Source organism: Nannospalax galili, unplaced genomic scaffold (assembly GCF_000622305.1).
Source record: "Nannospalax galili isolate Female #2095 unplaced genomic scaffold, S.galili_v1.0 scaffold1600, whole genome shotgun sequence".
Lineage (NCBI taxonomy): Eukaryota > Metazoa > Chordata > Mammalia > Rodentia > Spalacidae > Nannospalax > Nannospalax galili.
In genome coordinates this window covers 104353-120495 of record NW_008346116.1, presented here as the reverse complement: position 1 = coordinate 120495, position 16143 = coordinate 104353, and the positions used below count along the sequence as shown (strand labels likewise).

The 16143-nt window shown below is 43.9% G+C and overlaps 2 gene segments (V, D, J or C); both read right to left on the bottom strand.

Annotated features, from left to right (window-relative positions):
- Positions 1-6915: 6915 nt before the first annotated feature.
- Positions 6916-9531, bottom strand: LOC103741721. The segment is given in 3 exon segments: positions 6916-7160; positions 8989-9315; positions 9421-9531. Coding segments are annotated over 3 exon segments (618 nt in total).
- Positions 9532-13667: 4136 nt separating this feature from the next.
- LOC103741720 overlaps positions 13668-16143 on the bottom strand; it is an 8693-nt gene continuing 6217 nt past the window's right edge. Inside the window, 1 exon segment of the V gene segment in view lies at positions 13668-13887. Coding sequence covers positions 13668-13887 — 220 coding nt within the window.

Genomic DNA, 16143 nt, shown 5'->3' with positions numbered 1-16143 from the left:
TCCTCTGCTGAGCTGTAGGGTCAGGGCTGGGCTGGTTTTCATGAGCACAGGGAGACTTATTTGCATGCCCTCCTGCTATATAGCAAGGTCTTGGGTTCGAACTCTGGGAGAAGACAGTTCTCAGGGCAGATTGAGACCTCAGAGATGGTGATGACACATAGAATTTTAGAGAGTATGGCAGCACAGTGTGCACATTTTGCTTTTGAAGAATTTAGCACACAATATTGGAGAGATGGCTCCCGATTAAAGAGCCCTCACTACTTTGCAGACAACTAGAAATTGATTCCTAACATCTAAATCAAGTGTCTCACAACTGCACATAAATACAGCTCCAGGTGACTTTGAATTCTCTGTTCTCCACAGGCATCTACACTGCCTGCATATACCCAAACAGACATAAGGCATAACGAAATTTTTAACAAAATGACTGACCATTTGCGTCACTGCTGTCCACGCACGTAGACCATGCCCTCTGTACTGCTGTTCTGTCCTTGTAAAAATTTGAAGTTAGAAACTCTGACAACCAGTTGTGTTTCTGGAGAGGAGCTCAGGTCATCCTGTGCCTACCCACTGCCTGGGCCTGTGGGCCTCAGTACAGCTTCTCTCTGATGCATATTACGGACAGACTCAGGCGGGCCTGGTGAGGGTCACAGAATCCCTCACTGTGATGGGGACACCTGTATCTTTGTTTCGAGTCCTCATGAGATGGCATTTTCTTGTACTTATCTATTACCTTTCATGTTTTCCCATGAGGACATATTTTTTATGTGTGTCAATTCCTCGTGTCACATCCTGATGTGGCACTTTTGGTTTCTGTGTGATTCGTGGACCAGCTCTTCTATTCATCCTTCTCACCAGGCAACTCCTGACTTTCTCTATGTTGTCTCAGTTAATTTTGTTTGCCCAGATTTATGTAAGTATCATACTCAGGGCTTTTAAATTAATTACAGGTGCCCTACACAGCCAAGGGCTTCACCCTGGCATTTCCCTGCTGCTCTCCTGCTTCTCTCCTTCTTCCACCTCAACTCCAGTTAACGTCACACCACCACATTAGCCTGCCTTTGCTCTTGCCCCTCACTTAGATGTGTCTTCTCCTCTCATGGTCTCCATTCTGGTTCCAACACTGAGACAAAAACGAAAGCCCCACATAAAGACACAGTCGGCATAGGAGACAAATACGCAGTATTTTCCATATCAGTCTTGATTACGTGGCTCTGCATAAAGATTTCATGTTGAATTCACATTCCTGTAAAGTCAGCAAGGTCTCCGGTAAATAGTTACATTCTCTGAGGTCTAAGAAGAACAAGAAGACCAAAGCAGTATTGTGAGAGAAGGAATAATAAGCAGGGAAAAAAATCAATGGAAGAGAAATAGAAAAATAAAAAGAACAGTGAATCAGAGTCGGCTGTTGGACCAAGAGAAACAAAATTCACAAGCCCCTCGCTGGACTGATCAAGAGAAAGGTACGGTGGAAGCTAATAAACTGGACATAAAATGGATACCACAAGAGGTACCAGTGGAAATCACATGACGATTAGAGCATACCTTCAAGAACATGTATTCTACGCTGTTGGAAAATGAGAAAGAGCAGCTGACTTTCTAGGCATGCGAGAGGTCTCAAATCAAATCAGTAGATAGAAGCAGCTTATAGAGATGTTGCTGAGCAATGACATTCGAACAGCAATGAAAATTCTCTCAATTATAAAGTTCATGATCCAGATGTGCTCAATGCTGAATTCTATGAGACTTTAAAGAAAGAATTAAAACCAGTGCACTTTAAACTTCTCCATAAATAAAATGTTAGGAACACTGCCAAACGCTTATAAAACAAGTAGTAAAGTGGTACCAAAATCACATAAGATATTTCCACTAAGACCGAAATGAGACACGTTTATCCACTTTCTTCACTATTACTCAATCTAGTGCTTTACAGCTTAGCTACAGCAAGATGGAAAGAAATAGGAGGGCTAAAAATAAGAAAAGAGCATGAATATCACTATTTTCAGACAACACGATCTTAAACTTCGATAGACTCTATAGCCTATAACAGAAAACTCTTAGAACTGGCAATGTTTTCAGCAAATACCTGGATGTAAAACAGCATACAATTATCAGTAGCCATCCTGAATGCCATTGATGGACATGGGGCCATTCAAATCTGGAAAACATTCCATCCACTAAAGCTTCACAATGTTCCCATAAATATCCTAACCAAGAAAAAGCCTCTGTAATGTAAATGTGTAGAGTGGGTGAAGTAAATTATAGAAAAACATAAAAGATCAAAGTCCTTCCATGCCCTATAGCAATGAAACACTACGGAGCCACGGGAACAGCAGCACGGTGCCGGCACACATCCAGACGCGTGGCTCAATAGAAAAGACCCAGAAATACACTCAACTACAGGGGCCTACATTTGACAAAGATGACAACTTACTTTGTAGAAGAGACCACCCGCTTAAGCTGTACTGGGGAAGGTAGATAACCACATGGAGAAACTGAAACTGTAATCTCATCTCTCGACATGCAGAAAATAGATGTCAAGTGGATCCATGTTACTTTAATATAAGACCTGAAAATCTGAAACAGAGGAAAATCTAGTGAATGCATTTCAAGATATACACACAGGGAAGAACTTTCCTGAACAATTTCTAATAGCTCAAGAAATAATACTAAGAATTTAAAAGGCGACTGTATTACATTAAAAAGCTTCTCTACAGCAAAGAAACTAATTAACTTAACAAAAAGGCAATCTATAGAATGGGTGAAATGTTTTGCTATTATACATCTGACAATGGATTAATATCTAGAATTCACAAAGAACATAAAAAACTAAATACAAAAAAATCGAACATGGTGTTAGTCGCTATGTGGTGCTGGGACTTGTGTGGTGCTGGGACTTGAACCCGGGTCCTCTGCAAGAGCCACTGAAACGAAGATAAAGTTGAAAAACTCAATAGGTCAATTTGAAATGACAGGAGAAAGCTTCACAAGCAGAATGAATGAAGTAAAAAACAGAATATCAAGTCTGGACAACAAAGTTGATGAATTAGACTCTGCAAGCAAAGACTATGGAAAAAACCCCACAGGAATGGAATGTGCCAGAAATGTGAGACACCATGAAAAGACCAAATCTACACATCATAGGCATACAGGAAGAAGAATCTCAGGACAAAGGTTTGACCAGATCTTCCACAGGATTATAGAGGTAAACGTTACCAAATTAAGGAAAGACAGACCCGTGCAGGTACAAGAAGCCTATAGAATGCCTATTAGGTCTAGAAGAGAAACGCCCCACATATCACAGTAAAAACACTAAACGTACAGAGCAAAGAGAGAATACTGAAAGCTGCTAGAGAAAAACAAGTTACATATGAAGGGAAACCCATCAGAATTACAGCTGATCTTTCAGTGCAATCTATGAAAACCAGAAGCTCCTGGCCCAAACCATTCCTAAGTGGCCGTGAATGCCAGCCCAGAATACTTTATGCAGAAAAATTTCTGCCATAGTCGAAGGGAATGGAAAATTTCCATGGCATGAAGAGGCTGAAAGAATTCTTATCCAGCAAACCAGCCCTGCAGAGTACACTCAGAGAAGTATGACGGACAGATGTAGCAGTGACTACACCTGGGAGGTTACAGAGAGAAAACAAAGGAAGGTATAATTACAGAAACACAAAACAGGACCAAGAACATGAACAACTTAAAATGACAGTAATCAATAACAACCCTAAATATCAATAACCTCAACATCCCAGTCAGACCACACAGCAGTGGAATGGATTAATAAGAAAAATCCATCTTTTTGTTATCTTAAAGAAACTCATCTCACTTTCAAGGATAGGCACTATATTAAGATGAAAGGACGGAAAAATATTGTAAAGAAATTGCACTAAGAAGCAAGCTGTAGTTGTAGTTTTAATATCTGACAAAATAGACTTCAAATGAAAACTAAGCAGACAAGACAAAGAGGGTCACTTCTAATGAAAGGGACAAATGGCCAAGAAGATATTACAATCCTGGACACATATGCACCAGACTCTGGTACACCCAGTTTCATAAAAAACAGTATTACAGGACTATAAACCACAAAAACTGCTAGAAATGACCAATACTTTCAGTAAAGTGTCAAGTTACAAAGTCAACTTATAAAATTTGGTAGCCATTGTACATACCAATAACAAGCAATCAGAAAAAGCATCCATGGAAATCTTCCCATTCACAATAGCCTCAAAAATTATCTAGGAATAAACCTAACTAAAGACATTAAAAGATTTCTACAGTGAAAAGTTTAAATGCTTAAAGAAAGAGAGGAAGACACCAGGATATAGAAGGACCTACTATGCCCATGGATTGATGGGTTTGTAGCATTAATATTGTGAAAATGATGATCTTAACAAAAGCAATATATAGGTTAAATGAAATGCCAATAAAATCCACTTGACATTTTTCATAGAGTAGAAAAAAAATCTTGAAATTCGTATTGAATCACAAAAGACCCCAGATAGTCAGAGCAGTCTTGTACAAGAAGAGCAGTGCTGGGCAGATCATGATGCCAGATCTCAAGCTATATCATAAAGCGATAGTTATAAAAACAGCATGGTACCAGTGTGAAAATAGACACACAGATGAATGGAACAAAAGTGAGTGCATAAAATTTCAGCCATCTGAGATTTGACAGAGGTTTCAGGAACACACAATTGAGTAAACACAGTATCCTCAACAAAAGGTGTTGGCAAAACTGGATCTCCACATGTAGAAGAATGAAATTCAACATTTATCTTTCAGCCTGCACAAGAGTCAGCTCCAAATGGATCAAAGATCTCAATATTAAACCTGAAACTCTGAAACTGCTAGAAAAAGACACAGGCAGTGTAGTGTACTCACTACAAGATATAGGTGTAGGAAAGGAAGTTTTAAATCAAATATCTGTTGCTCAGGCATTAAGGTCAACAATCAACAAGTGGGACCTCATTAAATGAAAAACACTCTGTACAGTAAAAGGAGGGGAAGAGGAAGCCCACTGGATTGGAGAAAGTCTTCACCTGCTACCCATCCAAAAGCAACACCCAGAACATGCAAAGAACTCAAAAGACAAAGAAACAAGAAAATAAACGACCTAATAATTGGACTGAGGAGCTGAACAGAGTTCTCAGATGAAGAAATGAAAATGGCTAAAAACACCTTAAAATGTGCAAATCAAAAACTACTTATGATTTCATCTTACATATGAGCATATATTGGGGGAGTGAACAGTGGATTTGGGAATGAGGACCTCTGAAATAAGAGGGCCTGTAGGGCCATGGGGACTGAGGCTGGATGGCGTAGCAGACCTTGGTGCACGCATGTGGGGCTGGGGTGCAGGCCACCTTCCATGTGGACCTTCACGTTCTTTCTCTTGTCTTCTTTCTTTCATCTGTTGTGAAAGCAGATGGTGTCCTACGGTCAAAGAGAAGCGATATTTCCTGGGGAGAGTGACACTGTCCTCAGTGGGTCTGGGATAGCCTGACGTGGTTTGTGGAACTGACGTGGGAGGCTGAGCCAGCAGGATGGTGGGAAGTGTTCCAACCCCCAACCCCATGTGGAGGAGTGCAGAAACTGAGCATCTTACTCCATTTTTCTGTTACTTCAACATAGTGCCCAAGACTAGGTAATATTAAAGGAATTTAAAACTTTTCTTCATTGCCTGGACACAGGAAGCGAAAAGATACTTTGATACTTACTGTTACCTAAGTAACATCCTGGGCGGGCCTTCTGCCTGGTGGAAAAGCTGGCCAGAACTTCCCGTGGTGGGACAGGACAGTGTTTTACACCAACTCTCTTCTCCTTATGAAAACACTGGTTCCTTGATTGTTCACCACTGTCAGAATATCCTCCAACCTAATCACCCTCAGAAGTCCCTTCTAAAATAACATTAGTGTATAAAGTGGTGACTGTGTTCCAACATGTGTGCTCCTCAGGACACACAGACACCACGGCAAAAGGTTGTGAGACAAAGGTGTGCTGAGACCATAACGCTACGTCCCAGTCGTTCTGGCCACTGTCTACCTTGACATTGGACAGCGTAGTCTTAGTCTGCTGGCTGAAACTCTATTCAGTCTGATGTTTTTCAGACCATGTAGAATCTTCTGGGTCAACTGGGGAAGAGGTGACCTCAGAGAGTCCATATTGGAGCACCTTCCTCAGCAGAACCCCATGCTTCTCCCCTTGGTTGGGCATTCCCAGGTGTGTACAGACAGGAAAGATCAAGAAATTACTCAGTAGTCTATCACCCGCAGATCCAGTACTGGCTGCCCTCTGTCCCAGACAGGCCACCAAGGACAACTATGCACTACCATTGAATCCTATGACCCAGCACCATGTTGATGCTTCCCCTGTCCACAAATAGGACATTGTGAAAAGTGAACCTTAACGGCCTTAGATGAGCACTGGGAAGTAGAACTGTGGCACACTTGTGCATACACATACCCTGGGACTCCTGTTGGCTAAGACTGAGCTCAGGATGTACAGAGTTCAAGACGAGGGCACAGGTCTGTGATGAGCACCTGTGCCTTGACACAGCTCAGCCAGATGACCGGCTCCTTCGGAGACTCTGACATTTAACGTCTTTCCGCCTCTTCTCCTTCAGTCAGCGTCTCCTCCCTCCTCTTTGCGACCAAGGGATGTATACTTTCATTAGAACTGGCCAGCAGTTTAACACATGTCTGGAGTTTGATTTCCAGAGGACCCCCTTAACAAATATTTCAGAATATAACAGCCAAGATCTGTTGGAAAACACGAGGCACATGTCTAAATTGTCATTCTCAGACACCAGCTGTGACCCGGATGTTCCTCTGGTAAGCCATGGTCCCACCTCCTTCCCAAGCTCTGAGGAAGGAGTCAAGCCCATTAAGGGTTGGAGCGGAGGCCATGTTGGATCTAGGGAGTGAAGTGTGCTGCCTGCGGGGAAGCCGAATGGAATGGCAGGGCGAGACGACATGCACAGATGCCTCGCTCGTCTCCGGGCTCTGCAGGATGAGATGAGGCACTCAGACCATGGGGTGAGATGGTGCCCACGGCGCTTGGCACATACAAGCTGATGGACACTACGGGTGGGGCTTGAAAGCCGTGTGGGTTATGAGAAGCCGTTTCTTCGTAAGTCACACCCTCCTGGAAGTCTGAAACTGTGCAAAACCCAAATGGAAATGTGTTAGGTCGGTTTTGTTAACCAGCGTCAGGACCGGGACACTTGGTGACTGAGGACCATTCTCCCAGGGAGAAGGAAGGGGGAAATTTAGTGAAACACCGGCCTAGCTGGACCAGCCTCCTGTTACAAACTGCTTATACACTAGAGCCCCATGCTAGTCTAGAGTGGCTGTGAAGGTGCTGTGTGCATGGTGTTAAGGTCTCAGCTCCAAGTAAGGAAGATTGTCCTCGCTTACCTGGATGACCTGGGTGGAATTGTTTTCTAGAAGCTGCCTCAGGTCCATCGTGAGTCTTCCTGATGCTCTGCTTAATGGTAGTATCCATGTACACCTCCCCCACTCCTGTCCTACCCTAGAGCTTCCAGGACACCAGGGTTTCACACCCTCAGCTCTGCCATAGTCACAGATGAAGAAACTCCCTAACAATGAGCAGACAACATCAGTTCCCAGTGGGCATCACAGTTTGATCTAACATTCACGAATCCCTGACTGGACATATAGGTGCGTTTCCAGTGAGTGCACATCCCAGCAGTGACTGAGGTGGATTTGCTACCCTTTCCTTGGGCCCTGCAGGAGCCACCTCCTGAGGACACTTGAGCTTCCGATCAAGGACTGCTGACTCAGATTTTACCACAGGGACCGCACACCTTGCTTGTTGGGCTAATAAGAGGTCTGGGAAGGTCCCTGGAGGGAAGAACAGGGATCAGCAGGGCAAAAGAAAATTACTTAGGGCCACTTAATACAGTGGTATTGCATGAACAAAAACCTGACAAATAAATAGGAAAGAAAGCAAAGACAAGACAGTTTACCGTTTAGTACATTATGAGCCATCTGCTGCTAACCGATGCTCAGCTGTTCTCAGTAGCTGCATTGTATTCAAGAACTCACCGCCACATCATATGAGCAGATCATTATCCTCCCACACAGGAAGAGCATGATACCTGTGTCAGTGCCCGGTCTAACATGTATGCTCGTTTGAGGAGGATGGCAAGAGTGAAGGTCATTACTTTTCATAGGCCTCTGGCTATCCCTGAATTTCCCGTTTGCCCAACTGAATCCCAAACACTGCTCTAACTGTGGGAAACCACCAAGGCTCTGCCCTGAGTCTAGTGGAGAACACTCCAGGGTTCCGAGTACCCTCAGCATCTAATCCTTGTGCCCAGGTCTGAGTCAATGAATCATTTCTTCACCGTTTAATGATGCTCTGTAGATTATTCAGGTCAGAGTGAATCCTGTATTTAATAGTAGCTATAATGATAGTGGGAAGATGGCTCTTTGTGCACTGACTGTCCCTGCTGTACAAGAAATACTTGAATTCCTGTCTCCAGTACCCAGGGAAATACCTGGGTGTGGAAGCCCACAAGTAACCTCAGCTTTGGGAGGTGTAGACAATATTGTCCAGACGTTCACTGAAGAACAAGCCTAGCCAGTTGATGAGTTTCAGTATTAGAGAGAAATTGTCTTGAAAATAAGCTGTGGAGTGGAATAGGGACATAGCAGATGTTAGCATGTGCAAAAATCTACACCCACATGGACATAAAAGCCCCCCTATAATAAATACACAAACACTTCAGGATGGAAAACAGAACTTACACGGGTATTCCGGCACACAAAAAATTGCTACACAGCATATCTGTAGAGAGAATCTTCGGGAAGTCTGTGCTGTGATGAGGACACACAGCCCAGACACAGGAGACCAGCACTTTATGCCCCTGCACCTGCTGTGCTGTGATTCAGAGCTCTGTGTGTCCTCAGCGCCCCCTGCTGGTCCTGAGCACGGGGCAGGGCGGTTTGTGTCTGAGCTCACAGGAACTTTCCCTCACTGTGTCTCTTGTACAGTAATACAGGGCGGTGTCCTCAGATCTCAGACTGCTCATGTCCAGGTACAGGGTGTTCTTGGCATTGTCTCTGGAGACGGTGAATCGGCCCTTCACGGAGTTGGCGTAGTGTGTGGTACCACCACTACCACTTATGTATGAGACCCACTCCAGCCCCTTCCCTGGGGCCTGGCGGACCCAGTGCATCCAGTAGTCACTGAAGGTGAATCCAGAGGCCACACAGGAGAGTCTCAGGGATCCCCCAGGCAGCACCAAGCCTCCTCCAGACTCCACCAGCTGCACCTCACACTGGACACCTGCAAACACAGAGAAGCCTGGTCAGAAAACTGTCACATGTGGTCACTGTCCCTCTCATCCATGTCTATTCACACACTCAGCATCTCTAGTTTTCCATAAACTACCTTGTAAAAGCGTGAAAAGGAAAAGCCAGCTCAGCCCCAGCTCCATGGTGAGTCTGTTCAGTGCTGGTCACTGAAGGGAACGGCTGGGAATGCAGGGCTGGGCTCCTCTGCTGAGCTGCAGGGTCAGGGCTGGGCTGGTTTTCATGAGCAGGGGGAGGCCTATTTGCATGCCTTTCTGCTATATAGCATGGTCTGGGGTTGGAACTCTTGGAGAAGACAGTGCTCAGAGAAGATTGGGTCCTCAGAGATGCTGATGACATTTCTAGATTTTTTTCGACAGCATGGTAGCTCAGTATGCACATAGTTCTTGTTAAGAATTTACCACACAGTATTAGAGAGATGACTCAGCATTTAAGACCACTTACTACCTTTGCAGAGAACTGATCTTTGGTACCCAGCACCAAAACCTGGTGTCTTACAACTGTAGGTAAATACAGCCCAGGTGACTCTGAAGTCTCTGTTCTCCTCAGACACCTTCAATCACCTGAATATACCCAAATAGACACAAGGCGTACACATAATTAGAAATAAAAATAAAATTTAAAAATGAAATGGCTCACATGCCTCATTTATTTCACTTACGTGTATAGACCATGACCTCTGTGTACTACTGTTCTGTCCTTTGTTAGAATGTGAATCTAAAAACTGGCAATCAGTTGCGTTTCTGTAGAGGAGCTCAGGTCATCCTGCGTCTACGCACTGCCTGGGCCTGTGGGCCTCAGTTCAGCTTCCCTCTGATGCATATTATGGACAGATTCAGACAGGTTTGGTGAGGTTCTCAGAACCCCTCACTGTGATGGGGATACTTGTATCTTTGCTGAATTTTAGCCAATTCTGAAACAGAGCTGTTTTGAGTTCATATGAGCAAGTTCCCAGAAGCCTAGGAGACTCTGTTTCCTTTTGATCATTAACCAATCCTGGCTCTTACAATCTTTCCACCTTCTCTTCGGAAAGGGTCCCTGAGCCATGGGTATGTGAAGTTTAATACAGGAGCCCTATCCAGGGTGTGCACTCTGCAGTCTCTGATTCTCTCCATGTTGGCCAATTGTTGCATTCTGTGTTCACCTTTCACTGTTGAAGGAAGCTTCACCAGCCAGAGTTGAGAGATACTTAGAATTCCTTCTACTCCTTGTTCTGCTATGTTCCATGAGCCTTGGGTGTAAAGGCTCCATTATAGATGTGTCACTTAGGACTGGGTATCTCAGGGGCATTTATTCTCTGTGTGTGACCAGTTGTGGAACATTGCAGTAGTCTCTGTCTGTTAGAAAAAGAAGCTTCTTTGATGAGTGTGACTGGTATATGTGTCTGTATCCATATTCAGCATTTAGGGATGTGACAGAGGAAGGGTTTTCTCTAGGCTCTATGGCCCCTCCAGTCATGTGTATTTGGCTGTGTTTGCAGTACCACACATGAGTTCTTCCCAATAAGTGTGCTTTAAGTCCAATTAGATAGCTCTTGATTACCCCCGACATAAAATTGCCTCTACTGCACCAATATAGTGTGGTGTTCTGGTCGTTGTTTTGGTTATTAGGTTTTAAAGCTGGGGTTGCACCCCTGGTCAGTTTTCTTTCTTGGCAGCTTGTATAGTATTCTTTAAAAGTATGAGAGCTAGTCTTCAAGGAGGAGGCTCACAGATCAGTTCCAGCTCCATTGCTCTGAGACCTGTGTCTGAAGTATGTCTTATCTTCAGAAATAGGGTCTTCCCTTCAAGTTCTGGGAGGTAATCAGTGCTATGGCAGTAGCCTGTGTTATTTTGGGAATATCTTGGACTACCCTGACCAACAACTCACAGGGAGCTTTCTCCTTCCTGGCACTGTTTCTTGTTATATAGATTTCAGCTATATACATGCACTTATGTACAGGTATTATATGTGCTTTTTTTTCAATAGGCATTTGAACCAATATATTTCCTTCTGATTTTTCATGCCACCTAAGCATTATTTATCTGTCCTTTCTCTATTCCTATCTAAACTTCTCTCCTTCCTCCCCAATTAAAGTACACACGTTTTCCATTTCCCCCTTGGTAATTCCTGTCTCCTATCATCCCCAACCCCTGACCCCTCACTCCCATGGTTCCATGTCTGCCCTTCCCTCCTCCCTTCCCAGTTAAATGCCCTCACCCCCCGTCACGTCTGTCTACTGCTCCCCCTTCTTTTGGGCTATTTGTTTCTCTTTATCTCCCTGGCTCTGGTGGTTACATCAGGATATATAAGGATTATAAGGATTTGGTGTGTAGATCCACAAATGAGGGAGGGAGTTATAACAACTCACTTGTTCTGAGCCTGTGTCACTTCACTTAGTATAGCAATTTCTAGTTCCATCCATTTACCTGCACACTTCATTTCTTCTTTCTTTACCACTGAGTAGAACTCTGTTGTGTAAATTGTCCCATGTTTCCCTTATTCGTTTACCAGTCAAGGGACATTTTGGCAGTCTCCATTTCTCAGGTAGTGTGAAAAGACGCAGCAAACACGGATGTACATGTGTCTCTGCAGTTACGTTGGTTCTTCAGGTATATGCCAAGGGGTGGTGTAACCTGATCATATGATAGATTATTTTTTAGTTTTTTTTAGAGCTACAAACTTCCCTCTTCAGACTGCTTTTAGAATGTCCCAGAGGTTTTGCTGGTCTGTATTATACTTCCATTTAGTTCCAGAAATACCTTTATTTCCTTTTAATCTCTTCTTTGGTCCATTCGTCATTCAGGAATGTGTTGTTTAATCTCCATGAGTTCTTGTACTAACCTAAACTCATTTTGCTGATGATTTTAAGCTTTATTGGGTCGTGATTTGATATATGCATAGATGTATTTCAAATTTGGTATTTGTTGAGGTTTGTTTTGTGCCCCAGTATGTGGTAGATTTTAGAGAAACTTCTATGGGCTGCTGAATAAAAAGTGTATTCTTTGATAATTGGGTGGTATATTTGGAAGATGGGTTTTAGGTACATTTGATGTATAATGTCATATAATTCATATGTCTCTCTGTTTATTCTTCATCCAGTTGACCTGTCTATTTGAGATAGTGGGGTATTGAAGCCACCAACTATTACAGAGTTTGGATTAATCTGTGTCTTAGAGTCCTGTAGCACTCTTTAAAAATGAAATTTGTTGCACTGGAGTTTGGTGCATATATGCTCATTATTGTGACATCTTCCTGGGCAATCATGTTTCCTTTGATCAGCATGAAGTCACCTTCCTCATGCCTTTTGGTTTATTTTAATTTGAAGTTTATTTTGTCAGATATCAGAATTGCAGCACACACTTGTTTCTTAATGCCATTTCCTTGCAATATTGTTTTTTTTCATTTCACCCTATGGCAGTGTTCATCATTGAAATGTTGTATGGTGGGCATTCTTGGCCCATGTGGCCCACTCTTCTCTGCTCTATTCTCTCACCTCCCCTCCTGTTACCCCCTTTGTTCCCCTAGAAAATTTCTCTTCTACATTAAATGTATATAAGCAGGACTTTAATGTGTGTGTGATGGTCTCAATGAGAATGTCCCCCGTAGGCTTCAAGTATTGGAACACTTGATCCGCATTTGGTGGTGCTTTTTGGGGAGGGTCATGGAACCTATGAGGGGTATGGTCATCTTGGAGGAAGCATGTCATGCTTGAAGATGTGAGCACCCCTTTTTGTATCTAGAAAATTTCTCTTCTACATTAAATGTATATAAGCAGGACTTTAATGTGTATGTGATGGTCTCAATGAGAATGTCCCCTGTAAGCTTCAAGTATTGGAGCACTTGATCCGCATTTGGTGGTGCTTTTTGGGGAGGGCCATGGAACCTATGAGGGGTATGGCCATCTTGGAGGAAGCATGTCACACTTGAAGATGTGAGCACCCCTTTTTGTACTCCGTCTACCTCTTGCCATGCCTTCCTACCATGATGGACTCTTATCCCTCTGGAACTGTAAGCCCAATAAACTCTTCTATTTAAAAAATGCTGCACAGCATATCTGTAAAGAGAATCTCTGGGAAATGTGGGCTCTGATGCGGAGACGTGCCTCAGACAGAGAGGAGTTCAGCTCTTTATGTATTCGAACCTGCTGTGCTATGACCCGAAGCTCTGTGCATTCTCAGCACCCCCTGTTGGTTTTAAGCACCCTGCAGGAAGTTTGTGTCTGAGCTCACAGTAAAATTCCCTTGCTGTGTCTCTTGTACAGAAATACATGGCTGTGTCCTCCGGTCTCAGACTGCTCGTGTCTAGGTACAAGGTGTTCTTGGCATTGTCTCTGGAGATGGTGAATCAGACCTTCACCCAGTTGGCATAGTGTGTGCTGCTACTACCACTAATGATTGAGATCCACTCCAGTTCCTTCATTGGAGCCTGGCGGACCCAGTTCATGGCATAGTCACCAAAGGTGGATCCAGAGGCTGCACAGGAGAGTCTCAGGGGACCACCAGGCTCCACCAGGCCTCCCCCAGGCTCCACCAGCTGCACCTCACATGTGCAAACGCAGAGACTCCTGGTCAGGAAAACGTCACACGTCCACTGTCCCTCTCAACCAAGTCTACTTACACACTCAACTTCTTTTGTTCTCCATAAATTACCTTTTAAAAGACCAACAAGGAAAACCCAGCTTAGCCCCAACTTCATGGTGAGTCTGTGTTCAGTGCTGATCACCTAGGAATGCAGGGCTGGGTTTCTGGGCCAGAGCTTTAAGGTCAGGCAGGGCTGGACTGGTTTTCATGAGCGTAGGGAGGATTTATTTGCATGTCTTCCTGCTATATAGCAAGATCTGGGGTTGAAACCCTGGGAGAAGGCAGGGCTCAGAGGACATATTTGACCTCAGAGACACTGATGACACTTTCGGATTTTGAGACGATATGTCAGCTCAGTACGCATCTTTTGATTTTAGAAATTTACCACATAAATTTGATTATTAGAATTTTACCACACAGAGCTGCAGGGCTTGTTCGGCAGTTAAGACAAGTCAAGGACTTTGTAGAAAAGTGGAGTTTGTTTCTAGCATCCACACCAGGTGTTTCAAACTACCAGGGAATCCACTGCAGAAGAATCTGATGTTTTAGCCTCCGGCGCCACGTGCACTCACCTGCATGTCCCAGCAAAGACACTCAGGCACACACATCATTAAAAATAATACCTCCTTAAAAAGAAAGGACTCACCACGCTTCGTTTAGTTTTCTGGTGTCCGTGTGCACAGAACACGCACCCCTGTACCCCTGCTCTCCCCTATGTAGGAGCAAAAAGAGAAAGGAACTTCTGCTGGTGGTTTTCTTTCTGTAGAGGAGCTCAGGTCTTCCCGTGTCCCCCCATTATCTGGACTTGTGTTCTTCAGGACTGCGCACAGCTTCTCTCTCATGCAGCTCATGGACAGGCACGCATGCACACCTGTATTCACACACATCACACACATAATAATCACAAATAAAATTTTAAAATAAATAAAAATATGACTTCTCTCATTTCATTCTCAGAGACACGGAACAGTCATCTCCATATTAGTTTTAAAATTATTTTGAATATGTCTGACATATGCTATTATTACCAGCTTCTAATTGTCTAAATCATACAACACTGACCCATGAGAGACTTCTATAAGAAGTAGGTTTCTGTTCATCTCTTTTTATATTTTATTTATTATTTTTTATTTTGTGTGTATGAGCATATTGCCTGAATGTATGTAACTCCACACATGTCACGCAATGCCCACAGAGGTCAGAAGAGGGCATTGAAATCCCCTGGAACTGGAGTTATGGACAGTTGTTAGCTGCTGTGTGTATGTGCTGAGACTCGAACCCAAGTTCTCTGCAAGAGCAGCCAGTGCTCTTAACTGTTGAGCCATCTCTACAGCCTCCACACAATCCGAGTTTAATGCTCCATTTCCCAGACAATTGCGCACCTACTATGTGGTCGTCCACAGTGGCGTTTCAGTTTCCCATCTTGCCCTCTGTATGTTGTGCCTGGATTTAAACCCACTGTAGGTTCTCATTTTTGGAAAATTCATTATGGAGACCACAATACTGCAATAAAATTCATAACATCCCACAATGACCCTGTGAATCAGATTGTAGCTGCGTCAGTGTCCACGAAGCACAGCTAGAAACATCCCTGCAAAGTTCTAAGCTCAACTGTGCTCTCAGTTGCAGGCATCATGTTTCCATTGTGTGTTTGCACATGAGAAGGTCCCAGAGGGGTCAGTGTGGAGACACTCTGTGCTAAGGGAAGGGGAGGAACTCAAGATTGCGTGTGGCAACGTGTTGTCAACATCCAAACTGGCAGACTTAATCATAAGCAACAGGTTAAGGACGAGGCTCTCACTGCTGAGTTTCAGCTAAATCACTGTGGACACAACGGATTAGGATTTCTGTGTTTCTTCTCAGGTGTTCAGGATGCATTGGGGGTCGTGTTGGATCCATTATGATGCTTTCTGAAGAAATAGATTCAAGTTGAATGGCCACCACACATGGTCTGGGGAGCTTAGAGGCCTGGGCCCATGTCCAGCCCAGGGCAGACACTTGCCAAGGGTGATGTGAGTAGATGGGTGCCACCCCATTTTTCAGTGTTCAGGCGTAACTATCAGGCTAGTCTCTTTGACATACCTATGTCTTCAGGCAGGGGCTGAATCTGTGGTTTGTGGATGGGTCTTCTTCGTCTGGTCCCTTCCATGCCTGCAGTGATTTGAATGAGAATGTCTCCCAGAGGCTCCACGTGCTTGAATGCTTGCCCTAAGTCGGTGAGCTGTGTGTGGAGGGTTACG